The sequence below is a fragment of the Antechinus flavipes genome, chromosome 5, assembly GCF_016432865.1.
Source record: "Antechinus flavipes isolate AdamAnt ecotype Samford, QLD, Australia chromosome 5, AdamAnt_v2, whole genome shotgun sequence".
NCBI lineage: Eukaryota > Metazoa > Chordata > Mammalia > Dasyuromorphia > Dasyuridae > Antechinus > Antechinus flavipes.
The window spans coordinates 12798839-12814924 of record NC_067402.1 but is presented as its reverse complement, the minus strand read 5'-3'; the positions used below and the strand labels follow the sequence as shown (position 1 = coordinate 12814924).

General features: G+C 44.8%; 1 protein-coding gene across 1 annotated transcript in view; it reads left to right on the top strand.

The window, feature by feature from the left end:
- RAPGEF5 (Rap guanine nucleotide exchange factor 5) overlaps positions 1-16086 on the top strand; it is a 228013-nt gene that overhangs the window by 91968 nt on the left and 119959 nt on the right. Inside the window, exon 8 of the mRNA XM_052001415.1 lies at positions 13108-13181. Within this exon, the coding sequence (XP_051857375.1) occupies positions 13108-13181 (74 nt within the window). The remainder of the gene's footprint in view (positions 1-13107; positions 13182-16086) is intronic.

Sequence of the window (16086 nt, the reverse complement as noted above, 5' to 3'; positions counted from 1 at the left end):
ACAGAGACCGACAAAGGCAGAGACAGATGCAGAGAGACAGTACAAGGGCTCCTTATGCCATACCATGCCATGCCTCCTGGGACTTCCTGGCTCGCCAGCCCTTCCGCTGCTGCTTGTGTGCCCCCGGTGCCCCTGCGCCCGCCAGCCTCCAAATCAGCGGTCCCTAATGCAATCAGAAGCTTCTTCCTTAACGATTTCCAGTTTGCCTTTGTTTCTTTAATGAGTTGACTGTGGCAGCTGATGTGGGCTGGGCTCAGCCTGAGGCAGAGGGTTTCTGGCCCGGGGTGGGGGCCGCCATTGCTGCCTGGGATTCTGGGAAAGGGGCATGTGGGGGGCGCGTGGGGGAGGACAGAGTCTGTGCTCACTTAGGCTCACTCAATCCCCGTTGATGTGATTTACTCCTTGGGGTGCCGGGGGGCTGGGGAGCCAGTCTCCACCAGCCAGACTGTGAATTATTAGTGAGGGGTTCATCAGAAACCAGATGCCGGCTATAGCCCAGGAAATTGAATAAAAGCCTTGTGCTTAGGAGGGACAAAGTGAAATTTGTTTCCAACGTTCATTTGGAGAGTGGAGGGCTCCGGGTGCAGCTTCCTGCTCTCGGGGTGCAGGTGGAACTGACCTTTGGGCTCCATCTTGATGTTGTCTGTTGCTTTCCCCCCTTTTCTCACTCACAGCATCAGCATCCGAGTTAAGGCCCCCACCGCCCCCCCTTCCTGGGGCTTCTGGGGAATCTGTCCCCTGGGTCTAGGGGCACTTCCCCAGGGCTTCTGGAGAGTCTCCCTGCTCTAGCCCTGCTTCTGGCCTTGTGCTCTGCCATGTTTATCTTCCTAATGTACAGAGATGACTCTATCACCCTTTACTCCCCCCACCCCCAAATCTTTGCTGGTTCCCCCTGCCTCTAGGGAAAAGTGCAGTCCTGAGAGCCCATTTCCGGCTCCCACAATACGGTTCCTCCTTCCTTTTCCAGCCTCGTTTCCTGGCCCTCCCCATTCATACTCGCGGCCCCCTTTCCATCCCGCCTTTGCTCCCGGCTCACCCCCAGCTCTCAGGATCCCCAGCTTCCTCTGCTGCCCAGAGACCGGCCTCGTTCCTGCTCTGTGTGAGCTCCCCGTGCTTTGTACTGCCCTCCGGATTCGGTCTATGTGACCAGTCAGGGAAGAGGTGACCTGAGAGGTTGAGCCTGAGATGCTCCCTCCAAGACCGGACGACCAGGGAGCTTCTTTTGGAACAGAAGCGACATCGGCCCGGCCACGTATTTTTGGAGACATTGATTCGTTTTACCAACACCTTCATTTCCAGTATCTCCTTCCCGCCTCCTCCGTAGGGCCTTCTCCCTCACAACAAAGATTAGAAAGTTCGGCCCTGTGGTGTCTCTTCTTTTGTATAATATGATTGTTCTCTGGCTGCGGGTTTCTTGGGGAACTTCTGGAGGCAGCCTTAGTTTCAGTTCCATGTAATAATCACCTCAAACGCAGCCAGCGATAAAAGTCCAGTCCTTTATTGTCTCTTCCAGAATAGCCCTGTTAGCTTTCCTTGGTTCCGAGAGCTCTTGCTGCTAGTCCTTTGCCTCTGCCAGCTTCAGCCTCCAGCTCTCGCTCAATTCTGGCTCTCCATCTCTTCAACTGAACTCCTCACCTGACTCAGCTCCTTCTATGCCCCTTTAGAGGTGTGAACTCCTCCTCCGAGAGTGGGATTGTGGGAGGTGGAACTTGGTGAATCTCCCGGACTTGTGAACTTTAATGTGTGAGCTAATGTGTGAATTGTCAAAGGTGTAAACTCAAACATTGTTTCAATTCCATTGAGTTAACACCTTGTAAGGATTCTAACATGGCCCAACTGTCTGCACGGAGCTAGCACGATTGTCAAGGAGAAATTCCGCTAACGTCGGTTGTTCTTTCATCTTCTCTCCTTTGGGTTTTTTCCTCGGGCAGATGCTTTCAAAAGAGAAATGGCTCCGTATAGAGACCGGCGCTCAGTTGCTGCTTTTTTGATGAGTAGAAAAGAAAGATATTGTCATCTCAGAGCTCAGAACCATTGTGGGATCCTTTTCCTTATCATCCCATTTTTCCTGATGGGATAAGTGAGGTTTACTCCCCAAGGAGGAATCAAATACTTGTTTTTCCTTAAGTCATTCAGCAAACAAAGATCAAACCAAAGAGAGCTGAGCTTGTTGACTCTCTGCCTTTTGTTTTCCCCATAAATATGCTTTTGTGGATTTGTTACTAGAAGTTATTGGTGAAAAGAGATAAAATAAGTTTTGAAGTCTCCAAAGTTTTCTCTCAGGTTATCAAAGGCCGTCCATCCGGGTCCGGTCCAAAGCCTCCCACTTCGGGAGAGCTAATCCTCCCACTAGGAGTCCCTCGCAGGGCTGAACTCCATCGGCCTATGAGGGAGGGCAAGCTCACCATCCGGCTGGTCCCGGATGATGCTTCCAGTCCATCCCTCCTCGACATCTCGCCATCCTCCCTGTTGCTTCCCCTTCTAGCTCTTGGTCTGGGAACAACCTGGGAAGTGTTATCGCTGCTTCCGGCAGACTGACAGTGGTCCGCCCCACATGGCACACTCCACTCACCATTCCTGGGCGACTTAACCCAGCCCTCAGCTGGAACATCAGCCCCATGAAAGCGGGGGCCGCGTCACTCTTGAACTTGTATTTCTTTTACTCAGCACAGTGTCTGACATATAGTATAGACTTAATACATGTGCCTTCATTCATTCACTCACTCTGGTAGAGAAGCCTCGCAGGGTACAGGGCACGGCAGGACTTAGCCAGGTGGGCGCCGCGGGGAAGGGGCCAATCGTGGACTTAATTCCCTGAGCACCTGGCTTGAGCGTGGCCGAATGCCCGGGCACCGTGCCGGGCTCTGAGGCCGCCATCGATGACAAAATGAGACACAAAACTAACAGTCCCTGCTCAGGAGCCGCCCTTCTCCCGGGAAGAAACAGGAGTCGAAGGGAGAGTTATTTGAGACACACGCAGAGGAAATGTGATGTGATGGGGGAGAGGGAGGCAGAGCCCTAAAAGTGCCGGGGACCAGAGGAGCAGAAAGAAGGTGGTCCCTGAGCAGGAAGGAGGAGGGAGGGCAGTCTAAGCCTTGGAAGCCCTAGGAGGGAGGGAAGACAGCAAAAAGACCCATCTGGCTGGAGCTTGGGGACGTGGAGAAGCCCAGGGTGCAGAGTTTAAAGAACACAGACTTTGGAGTCAGAGGAAGTGAGTTCCAACGCTGCCTCTGTGCCTTATTCCCTTCCTCGGGGATTTTCAGAACACTCTCTCCAGGTTTCTGTTTAAAGGAGGAGCTGGAGTCGGGGGCTTGGGATCCTTGAGAAAGGAGGGATGATCGGGCTGGAAAGAAATGCCCGGCAGAGGGGTCTGCTTTTCATCACCATTGGGACTCTTGCCCAAGGTTGGGGGGGGGGAAGCCCCTCTCCTGCTTGGCCACGGGAGAGGGGACATTTTTATTTTCAGTCTCAGGATCTGTCCTGTACATTGAGGTCTCCATTACTTCAAAGAAGGAAGTGGTCCCATGTATTCTAATTCACACTATTCAAAATTAAAATTATGAAAAATACGGTTGGTCGTTTCAGTTCAGTGGAAATAAAATACGGTCGGCAGCTCACAGAATAATTCTTTTAATGGCTTGGGGATTTTAAGAATGCTTTGCAGTCTGAAGGTCTGAGTTCAAATCCAGATCTCGGGCTTTGTACCTTATGGGACTTTGGGAAGGTGATTTTTCTTGCTCTGGGTCTCAAATGAGGGGCTGGACAAGAGTGTCTCAAAGTCTTTTCCAGCGTAAATCCCTTGATGTCATGAACCCGGGAGGCAGAATCTGGGCAGACCGGGGTCATAATAACGGTAGATGTGATGTCACAAGTCTGTGGGGAATATGAAAAACTCCACCATTTGGCCCGATTTGGGGGGGAGAATCGGGGTGGGGGTAGCAGTATTGCCCTTTTGCTCTGCCCCTGACTCAGTGTGCCATGCTGGGTCAGGCCCTGGCCTCCCAGAGTTGACCTAGAGGCTTTTCTCATGAGAACATTTGCAGAATAAATAAGAACATTTAAAAACCTGTGTCAGAGGCGATAAATACTGGAGAAAATGACGAGAATTATGGGTATGTTTTATTTTGGGGACATCCAGGCTGGCCTCGGCAGCCACAATGAGTGATTTTTCTGGGGGAAAAGTATAATCTTCAAGATATTTCATTTTAGGAGCTGGTTGGAACCAGTAAGAACAGGAAAGGGGCTGAGCCAGGAACCCAGTTAACTGGGGCTGAGCTGGGGCCATTTCCTGGTCCGTTGGGCTGGGCTGGGGTCTGAGCAATGATGGGTGGGGCAGCCTGTCCTTTCCCCCAAAAAGTGCTTCACATCTTGGCTTGGTGACTGAAACCTTTCATAATGGACATTCACTTTATGACCTTCTGAGACCAATTGAGGAAGTTCACACCTCTTTGTGTTATTGTTCCAGTCTGGCTGGCCCAGAACGCACTGGGACAAGTTTATCTTTCTTACCAGAAGGAAAAGAGTTGCCAGGTTGGAGGAGTTGGCCGTTGGGTCCCTCCCGGGCTTCAGGGGGTGGGGGTCTCTTGGGTGTGGGTGGGAGCCACTTGGATCACTCCCCCATTGGTACACGTGTCGCTTTATTGAGATTAAGGGAGATGCCCATGATCATGTAGCTGGTTAGGTCTGAGGCTGGGTTGGGACTCAGATCTCCCCCTCCCAGGTCCAGAGCCCTGCCCGCCGCACCACCAGCCGTCTCAGGAAGCTTTAAATGCTCACCCTGTGCCCAGCACTGCGCCAGATGGTGGGAGCACGAGCTCACAAAGCCGGCCATTGCCTCAAGGCGTGCCCTAGTGCATGGGGAGAACCGCTGCAAGTCAAAAAGACCTGAGTTCAAAGCCAGACTTGATACTTCCCAGCTGTGTGACCCTGGACAAATCACCTTACCCTGTTTGCCTCAGTTTCCTCATCTGTCAAAGGTGAAGGAAAGGGCGAGCCCCTCTTGTATCTTTGCTAAGAAAACCCCAATGGGGGCACAGAGAGTCGGCTATGACTGAAATGATGGAACAACAATAAGGGGAGAGCAAGGCCTTTTTCATCTGCTTGGGATTTCTTTGAACTCTGAGCACTGACTGAGCAAATTAAGCATCTTCGCTTTTAACTCCCCAGTGTCCTTTGTTTTGGGGACATCTCTGAGCTCCCCCTTCTCCCCACCTCTGCCTCATCCCTGTTTGTTCTTTGTACAGAAAATAGACATGAGGGGACCAGAAGGACAGAGCTTCCCCTCCTTTTCGGTGCTGGCTGTTCACCCCAAAGAGAAATCTTGTGTCTGCCATGCTGCCTGTTCTGTCTATCAAGCTTTGGAGCAGAGTGAATTTCCTGGGATGATTATAAACTGTGAAAATAGGGTTTAGTTGGAACAAAAATTAATCTCTCTCTCTCTCTCTCTCTCTCTCTCTCTCTCTCTCTCTCTCTGTCTCTCTGTCTCTCTGTCTCTCTCTCTATGTGTCTGTCTCTGTCTCTTTTTCTCCATCTCTATCTCTATCTCTCTGTCTCTATCTGTCTCTGTCTTTCTCTTACTGTCTCTTATCTATCTGTCTCTCTGTATGTTTCTCTGTGACTCTTTCTCTGTCTCTCTCTGTCTCTGTATTTCTCTGTGTCTCTGTCTCTGCCTCTCTCTCTCTCTCTCTTTCTCTCTGTGTCTCTGTCTCTCTATTTCTCTCTCTCTCTCTGTCTCTTTTTCTCCATCTCTATCTCTGTCTCTGTCTCTTTCTCTCTCTGTCTCTCTCCCTCTCTCTCTCTCTCTGTCTCTTTTTCTCCATCTCTATCTCTGTCTCTGTCTCTTTCTCTCACTGGCTCTCACTGTCTCTTGTCTCCATCTCTCTCATTGTATCTATATGTGATATTATGATCCCGTGAACCTTTAACTTTTGGGAGCTCATTTAAAATGTACTTATTTGGACACTGCTTAAGTGGAGCCCATTTACATCCTTTAATTCTTTCTTCACCCTCCCCCCTTTTTTTCCTTTCAAGTTTTGACCCGTGATTAAGTCACTCGGGGGACTCTGGGAGTAAGAAGCTTTCTACCCATACAAACACTGTAATTTTGGGCCGATAAAAAGAGCGTGCACTTAGCGTGTGCCTGCCACTGTGCAGAGCAGTTATAGGACCAGAATTGGGAGGCATTTGATTTTACAGCAGGGTTAAGTCACTCACCAGTAGGTCCCGCAGCCTTCTTAGTTTTCTAAGCTAATTCTCACAGCTCAGATCTCTACTATATTATGATTGGGTGAGATATTTTTAAAAAGACAAGAATAAAGGCAATTTTTTTTTGGCTGTTGGTATATATGATCAGGTTTCTTTTTGTTTAAAAGTTACTCCTCATTTCTTCTCTCTGTGAAGGAGAGAAGCTCTTGGCTTGTGTTGGCTCACAGGAGGGTCCCAGGTCTCGGCCCCAGACCAGCTTTTGCGGGTTTTTTGGACGTGTCATCTTCTTTTTTTTTTAATTTTTTAATAATTTTTTATTGATAGAACGCCTGCCAGGATAATTTTTTACAGCATTATCCCTTGCATTCACTTCTGTTCCGATGTTTCCCCTCCCTCCCTCCACCCCTTCCCCCAGATGGCAAGAGTCCTTTACATGTTGAATGGATTGCAGTATATCCTAGATACAATATATGTGTGCAGAACCGAACAGTTTTCTTGTTGCACAGGGAGAATTGAATTCAGAAGGTAGAAATAACCCGGGAAGAAAAACAAAAATGCAAGCAGTTTATATTCATTTCCCAGTGTTCTTTCTCTGGGTGTAGCTGCTTCTGTCCATCTTTGATCAATTAAGGCTCTCTTTATCAAAGAGGTCCACTTCCATCAGAATACATCCTCAAACAGTGTCGTTGTTGAGGTATATAATGATCTCCTGGTCCTGCTCATTTCACTCAGCATCAGTTCATGTAAGTCTTGCCAGTCCTCTCTGTATTCATCCTGCTGGTCATTCCTTACAGAGCAATAATATTCCATAACATTCATATACCACAATTTACCCAGCCATTCTCCAATTGATGGGCATCCTTTCATTTTCCAGCTTCTAGCCACTACAAACAGGACTGCCACAAACATTTTGGCACATATAGGTCCCTTTCCCTTCTTTAGTATCTCTTTGGGGTATAAGCCCAGTAGAAACACTGCTGGATCAAAGGGGATGCACAGCTTGATAACTTTTTGAGCATAATTCCAAATCGCTCTCCAGAATGACTGGATGTGTTCACAATTCCACCAACAATGTATCAGTGTCCCTGTTTTCCCGCATCCCCTCCAACATTCCCCATTATCTTTCCCTGTCATTCTAGCCAATCTGACAGTTGTGTAGTGGTATCTCAGAGTTGTCTCAATTTGCATTTCTCTGATTAATAATGATTTGGAGCATCTTTTCATATGTCTATAAATAGTTTCAATTTCTTCGTCTGAGAATTGTCTGTTCATATCCTTTGACCATTTATCAATTAAAGAATGGTTTGATTTCTTATAGATTAGGGTCAATTCTCTCTATATTTTGGAAATGAGGCCTTTATCAGAACCTTTGATTGTAAAAATGTTTTCCCAGTTTATTGTTTCCCTTCTAATCTTGTTTGCATTTGTTTTGTTTGTACAAAAACTTTTCAATTTGATATAATCAAAATTTTCTATGTTGTGGTCAATAGTGATCTCTAGTTCTTCTTTGGTCATAAATTCCTCTCTCTTCCACAGGTCTGAGAGGTAAACTATCCTATGCTCTTCCAATTTATTTATCATCTCATTCTTTATGCCTAGGTCATGAACCCATTTTGACCTTATCTTGGTGTACGGTGTTAAGTGTGGGTCAATGCCTAGTTTCTGCCATCCTGATTTCCAATTTTCCCAGCAATTTTTGTCAAATAATGCATTCTTATCCCAGAAACTGGTGTCTTTGGGTTTGTCAAACATTAGATTATTAAAGTTATTGGCTGTTTTGTCCTTTGAACCTAACCTATTCCATTGATCAACTAGTCTATTTCTTAGCCAATACCAGATGGTTTTAGTAACTGCTGCTTTATAATATAATTTTAGATCTGTACAGCTAGGCCACCTTCATTTGATTTTTTTTTTTCATTAATTCCCTTGAAATTCTTGACCTTTTGTTTTTCCATATGAACTTTGTTGTTATTTTTTCTAATTCATCAAAGTAGTTTTTTGGGAGTCTGATTGCTATAGCGCTAAATAAGTAGATTAATTTAGGTAGTATTGTCATCTTTATTATATTTGCTCGCCCTGGACGTGTCATCTTCAAGGGAACAATCCCAGGGTCCCACCCTTGCTCTGGCAGCTTAGAACAATAAACTAAGCAGAATAATTGTGAAAGAACACCCCCTCCCAACGCTGGCCCAAGCCAACATAATGGGAAACTCTCCCTAAGTGGGAAATTGCTTCTTCTTTATAGTTTATGACTCGAAATTCATTGAAATTGGAACAAAAAGGTCACAAGGGTGTCACCCTTTGTGGTCCTTGCCAAAGCTGTAGATTTGTTTTATGTGTATAAGTTTATGAGGCTGTTCATAAATCCTTCGAAGCCTGGCATTATTCATTTCCTTTCCCCCGGTGGGACACGAGAACCACTTGCTAAGCTATATTCTTATATTCTTACAGTAATATTTCTTTGGTTTTTTTTCCAAGAAAATGCTCTTAATTACGCATTCCTAATGAGAAGTGTGATTTCTCTGTAGAGATGCTGAGGTTAGGGATGGGAAGCCTGCCAGGCCCTTGAGGGCCCTCTCTGTGCCATGCAAGGGGGCGCCCCTTTATCCCTCCGGGCTGACTTCTGCTTCTTTAGAAAGCGGAGCCAACTGTGGCCTCCTGTTGGTCCCATGGCTGGGGCTGTCGGGTGTAGGAGCCGTGTGTGGATATATTCCCAACCCCAGATCAGGACACTGGGTTTGACAGAGAAGTTTTTTATTCTTTTGATTTATAGGAGATGAGAGATAGAAGGGCTCGGACTCCTCTCTGTCTTATGAGGGACTATGATGGGCATTAGGAAGTGACTCCACAGAGTGCATAAGATTATAAAAGAAACCAATTATGGTAAAATAAAATTTTCAGAATATTTAAAAAAAACAATAGGTTAAGAACCTCTGCTTTAAGGTATACAAAGTAGTTTACATGCATTAATTATTTATTTCCCACAACAATCCTATAAAGGAGATAATTATTTCCTCATTTTACAAATGGGAAAACTGAAGCTCAGGTGATCAGGAATTCATCTGTAATATACAGACTTAAAAAAAATTATTCTGATTTAACCAACACCAAAAAAGATGCCTTTCTAGGTATTCCTAGTGGACCAGAAATAGGAGAATATACATGTAGCTACAGAGCTACTGAGACGCTGATTTAGAGCGGGAGGAGCCCTTCATGGTACCTGATGCACTCTACACATATGATCTCATCTGAGCCTCTCAGGAAGCCTTTAAGGGAAGTTCTGCTCTTCTCCCCATTTTCCAGATGAACTTGACCAGGTCACAGAATTGGATGAAACGATTAGAATCCAGACCCTTCTGATTGCAAGTGCTGTGATCCGCCCACTGTGCACCGCTGCCTGCCAAAGAGGGGCCACAAATTACTTGCTCTGTGAGATCCACAGCTACTTGGGAGCTCCCTGGAAAACCAATGTGGAGGGGGATTTATATAAAGCGCCTGCCTTTTGTAGTCTTGACACAATTTAAATAATAAGTAGCCCAAGGGGCTATAGAAGGGCATTACGTGGGAATAAGTGGAAAATAGCAGGCCGATGACTGAGGTTCATATTCTCATAGTCATGGTGGAGGATGAGTTTGCCTGGAAAAGGACAAGAGGCCACATGTCACATGCAGGTGATTATAGGGACAGAGGGGAGGCCATAGGCAGGTTCTCAATGGAAAGTGCAAGAGAATTCATCCTCGATTTTACAGGCAAAAAGAGGCTGCCGTGGGGGATGGCAAGAGGCCCATCTTGATGGCAGTCACCTATGCACCTCCCTTCTCAGGCTGGAAATACAGGAGGCTTAATTTTAAAATCATCTATCATCCAGAGAACCCATCACTCATGTGGAAAATTAACTGGACAACACAGATTCAGATCCTGCTTCTTAGCATTTACTAGCTCTGAGACATTTCTCCTTCCTGAACCTCAGTTTACCCATTTGTAAAGTGGAGAAATAATTATTATAGTATCTGTTTTATAGGGTTGGTATGAGAATCAAATAATTAACGTATGTAAAGCATTCTGCACACTTTAAAGGAGGGAGCCTTAACCTATTGGTTTTTTAAAAAAAACATTTTGACAACAATATTTTACGATAATCAGTTTTCTTGTAATCCTATGTAATTTCATATTTGCTTAACATTATTCTGAGAAGGGACGAATGATAATAATTAACATTTATATAGCACCTACTATGTGCAAGGCACTGTGCTAGGTGGTTTACGATCATTATCGCATTTGATCCTCACAATAAACCTGGGAGGAAGCTACTATTATTTTTCTGCTCCTAAAGACAATAATTACCCTTTCTATAGTGCTTACTTTGTGCCAGGGCCTGCCCAGGCCCACCAAGATGCCCACCCTCTTGTCCCTCTGAGCCTGCAGGTTGAGGGCCTAGAGATAACAAGCCTGGAGCCCGATTATAAAATGGCCAAGTGTGGAGGAGATTGCAGGTTTTTGGAATCCCAGATCTGGTCTTGCTAACTTTCATTTAAATTGAAAATCAAGTTCACTTCAATGAGAATTTGGTGTAGAAACAGGATGTGAACTTCCCAGAGCCCCAGGAGCGACTCCCAGTGTAGGGCCCACCACATGGAGCATGTTTTCAATAATACCTTTTTAAAATCTGGCTTGAAATAAGCTTGTGTCCTGCCCCCGCTTCCAGTGAACCCCCCTGGCACAGTGCTTTTATGTGCTCTTTAGTGGCATTTGTTCCCCTGTACTTAAAACTTCTCCCGCCCCAGTTTTCCTAGGAAATAGGCTTGGTTTTTCAGGCTCCCATCCCTCCAGGTGGCCCTCGCTCCAGGAAGCCCCCGGTGAGAGGCCTTGCGGAGACACGAACAAACCTGTTGGCTGCAAATAGGACAAAGCCGGCCTGCCCCGACTGCTCCTGCCTGGCCTTCCGGGGCTCAGCAGGGAGAATGATGCAGGATCCCAGGAATTTGCCCACACAATCTCCCCTTCCTTTTTCTACAGGAAAGCACTTTGCTAAAGCAGGGAGATTAGGCCGGCAAATAGCCCAGGGAGGGAGGCTGTTGGGATCCGGGGGATTTCGTGAAGCTGAGCTCTTCACTGCCTTCCAACGGTATTCTCATGATGGCTCCTTGTCTTCCAGTCCCCACATGTTGGGGACAGTGGAATATTGCAGGGGTGGAGAACTTATAAATCTGTAGAGCAGAATCCTAAATCTGAAGCTGAAAAGGAGACCAACAAGCATCTGTTAAGCACTTAACTGTGTCCTAAGATCTGGGGATACCCAAAGGAAAAAGTATATTTCTTGCCTTCAAGAAGATCACACTCTAATGGGGGCAGCGATGTATAAATAATTTAAAAATATATAGGGAGTAGATGGGAAGTCGTCTCAGAGGGTCGGCACCAGCAGGTAGGAAGAGGGACAAGGACCCCCTCTAGAAGGGGAGATTTGAGCTGAGTCTTCATAGATGGTCTTTGGGAATGTCCATTTCCAAGATAATTTTTTGTTATGGAACCAACCTTCCGCTGGTGAGCTCCTTTTGAATTGAGCCAGGCTGGTTCTGAGAGGAGATTCTTGTCATCACTACACAGGTGCGCCACCAGGAAGGTTTGGATTAGAATGGAGAAGGGAAACGAATGTGAACTATCTGCATTTTTGTTTTTCTTCCCGGGTTATTTATACCTTCTGAATCCAATTTTCCCTGTGCAACAAGAGAACTGTTTGGTTCTGCAAACATATATTGTATATAGGATATACTGCAACATATCTAACATATATAGGACTGCTTGCCATTTTGGGGAGGGGGTGGAGGGAGGGAGGGGAAAAATCGGAACAGAAATGAGTGCAAGGGATAATGTTGTAAAAAAAAATAACCCTGGCATGGGTTCTGTCAATATAAAATAATTATTAAATAAAAATTTTTAAAAAAAGAAAAAAAAAGAGTAGAGAAGGGACATCCTCGAGAGGCTGCTCCTGGGGATTCTGTTAAGACCTAGAAGGGGGTGGAATTAGGAATAAGATGCTATAAAGCAATTCTGCAGATATCACCATCCCTGAAATGCCTGAACTTCAAGAAGATGAGGGGCAAAAAGCAAGTCCCCAATGTCCCCAATGACTAGGGCAGCCCCCTTTTGTAGCAAAGAACTAGAAACAAAGTCAATGCTTCCTGGTTCAACAAACTGGTATGTCACTGTAAGGAGATATTACTGTACCATAAGAAAAAAATGAATATGATGGATATGGAGAAGTTTGGGAAATATTAGATAAACTAATGGAAAGTGAAGCAAGAAAAACTAGTTGGGAATCCCCCAACCACAAAACTTCCAGAACCGAACATCCTGGCCAAGCTTGTACCTGAAGAAAGGGGAGAAGTAACCTCTTCTTGCTTCTTTGCAGAGATGGGAAACTGTGGATGTGGAACACTGCATATTATGACTTTTTACAGTTTTGCTGAAAGTTTTTTCCCTCCTCTTTTTTTTTAATTATAAGGGAAGAGATATGTTGATGTTAAAAAAATTAATAAAATTTATTTTTTTAAAATCTAGGTATTAAAAAAGTTGCTGGTTGAGGAATTCAGCATTCATACACTGTCATCCCCATGGCCCTGAAAACAATCTCCTGTTTTTCCCTTCTCCCCAACCAATTACTGAAATCATCTTGTTGACTCAGGCTTTGTTGAAATGGGGATGAGGGCTGCATGCTGACTTCTTCTTTTTCCATGACCACTGATCTCCCAGAGACAAAACAGTTGTGGTAATATTGCCTTTCAAAATATTATTCCCCAGAACTGGGCTGGCAGAAAAGAGATGCTTTCCAAACTCTCCCTTCCCCCCAAAACCTATCTGACTTGTATATTTCCTTCTGAGCACCCCCTCTGTTTATTGTTTTAGCTCTCGATCAAGATGAAGAGAGTGAGAATGCGCCAACAGCGGCGTCTGAGGATGACAGGCTCTCCGACTCCCAGGTATGGAAAGCTCCATGGATGGCCTTAAGTGATAAGCTGCCCTTCCCCTATCTTGGGCTCGGGGAGGGCTTCGCTTGGGATGGGGGTATTACTAAGCGATATTGATCTCTTGCCCTTATCTTGAGTAAATAAAACCATATTGCTGGGAATCAAATCTTTAACCTTCGTGTCAGAGATGGGATAAGAGAAGGGCACCAAGCTGGAATGCTGAGTCGAGTCCCTCTGGCAGATGTAGCCATGACATTTCAATGACATTTCCGACATGGAGAGAGTAAATCCATCCTGGGGTGGATGCGGCTAAGCCCCAGATATTCTTGCAGCAGGAAAACTCGGAATGGCTTAGATCGAACAGTTGTTCACTTTAGGCCAAAAATATGCCCTTTAAAGATGCACACCGTGGTCAGTTTTCTTTCCTTGACGGGGAAGTTCTGCCACAAGTAGGAGATATCGTCAAGAAGGAGCTTGATCGATTCTTCTTAGTGGGTGCTGGGATGTCATTTCTAGAAAAAGGCTTTTTTGAGGTTGTTTCCCACTTGGACAATAACTGGCATCTCCAACTCTGACTTGTTTAGTGGGGAGGATTATGGGCCTGTGGTTTTTATCCATGAAGGGAACTTCCAGCGTGGACACTCACTTCATTGATGTCTATTAGTAATGTGTCCATAGCGTATCATCTGGAAGAGTTGCCAGGAGTACTGAGCACCTGGCTCACGGTCACACAATTAGATTACATCATAAACAGAACTTGGGCCAAGGACCCCGATTTCCAAGGCTGCCTCCAAATCCATTAGGCCATACTGCCTTTCATCTTTCAGTTCACCCTTGAATGAAAGTCAAGGGAGCCTGAGTGACAGAGACAGAATCTATTAGGGATAAAATTATTCTGGAAATGGAAATTTGGTGTTAAGAACACACTTATTTCCTACCCGAAAACAGGTTTGTCTCGTCAGACACATCAGTGAATCAGTGAATCAGTGATCTTTGATCTGGGGACTCCCCTGCAACATGACAGAATGGGGTTCCCCTATTCTGAGCCATGCAAAGCATCTATACAACTTCTGGGGCTCTGTCCAGAGGCTTTATTTTATTTTGTGGCTACCAGTACAGCCCCTGGTGATTCCCCATTCCTGCCACGTGAGCCCCATGGAACCAACCTGTGCTCTCCAAGGTGCTAAGGGGAGCATAGTCTGTAGGAGGTTTTTCTAGGCTGAGCAGGTTCTTTATATGTTCCCACTGACCTGCTGATTCAGACTTAACTAAGCTAAGTACAAAGACTGCTCAGACCCAATAAACCAACCACGTGGTGATGAACTCTCTGGCCATGGCCACCCAGGAAAAACAGTCACGAGCAAAATGTATTTTTCGGGACTGTGTTGTCCTGCTAATTGTGATTTTGGGCAAGTCACAAAATCCCTGAGGCTCAGCTTCCTCCTCTGTGGAAACAAAGGGACTGACCTCAATGGCCTCTCAAAGCCTGAGCTCTAAAGCTCGAGGACAATTCAGCTTGGATGTGGAGGACGGTGTTAGAGAGAGGTTCCCATGGCTTCGAGCCCATCTAGGTGTCTGGGTGATAGAGTGGGACACGGAGTTGGACATAGAGTAGGAAGAACTGGGTGTGAATGGTCATCTGGGCAACCTCAAGCAAATCAGACTCTCTCTTAGCCTCAGTTTCCTTATGTGGAAAATGAGCAGAATAATAGCATTTAGCAATCCTGCCTTCCAGGATTGTTAGGAAGATCAAATCTAATAACACATGGAAAATGCTTTGCAAACCTTTCCGTGAACATGGAAAGGTTATTCTCATCATCATCCTTATTCATGCGTGCTAACATGTCCTTTCCTTGCTGTTCATTTTCCTTAATAGTTAATCTCTCCATTACCTACTTTGCTGAAGTATTTGGTTTTCAGCAACTCTCAGACACAAATGATTTTGTCCCAAGGAATGGTAACTATCAGTATTTTCATAGTGTCCATTTGGCATTTTATGATAAGAGAAATAATAATATTATATATATTACAATTATATATTATATAATATATATGCAATTATATATTGTATAATATATGTATAATAATCATATAATATAATATATGTATTATATATTATATAATAGATGTATAATAATTATATATTATATAATATATGTATGACAATTATATATTACATAATATATGTATAATAATGATATATTATATAATAATATAATGTAGTATGATATAATATAATATATAATAATAAGATAAATTGAATGTGTATCTTTGAAGTTCACCAAAATGTAAAGAGTCTTTCTTAAGGAGAAGCTGAGTGTCCTTTCATCCCCAGTCCATGGAGAGGCAGGGTGGCTCAGTAGATAGAATGCCTGACCAGGCCTCTGGAGACCAGGTTCAAAGATCTTCCAGAACACTTAACATCTCTGTTCAAAGGCAATTTCCATCACTTTTCACAACCTCATTTTCCCCTCCACAAGCTGGGGGGCTAGTAATAATCACACTATCTCCCTCATGGAGCTGTCACGAGCAAAGCATTTTACAAATCTTATGTCCCACTAGAAACACGAGTCGTTACCTATTATTTCTTCTTCTTATTATTTGCTACTTGAATAAATTAAAATACAGCTCCCCACTCTTAAAAAATATCCACCTTGGGGATTTCCTTTTTAAAGTGACAGAACGTTATCTTGTAAATTTCAGAAGTAGCAGCCAATGGAGGCTCACCAAATGTTAGATCAGGAGGGGAGATGGCTTTAGGAGCCCCTGTTGGTGTCCCTTTGATGGCTCTCGCTCATACTAGGCTGACTTAATTTGGTATTTTATAAAAAAAAAAAAAAAAAAAAAGGATTTTGAAGCATCTTTTTTTTTTAATTGAACATAAAGTTAAAGCGAAGGGTGCTTTTGTACATAAGAG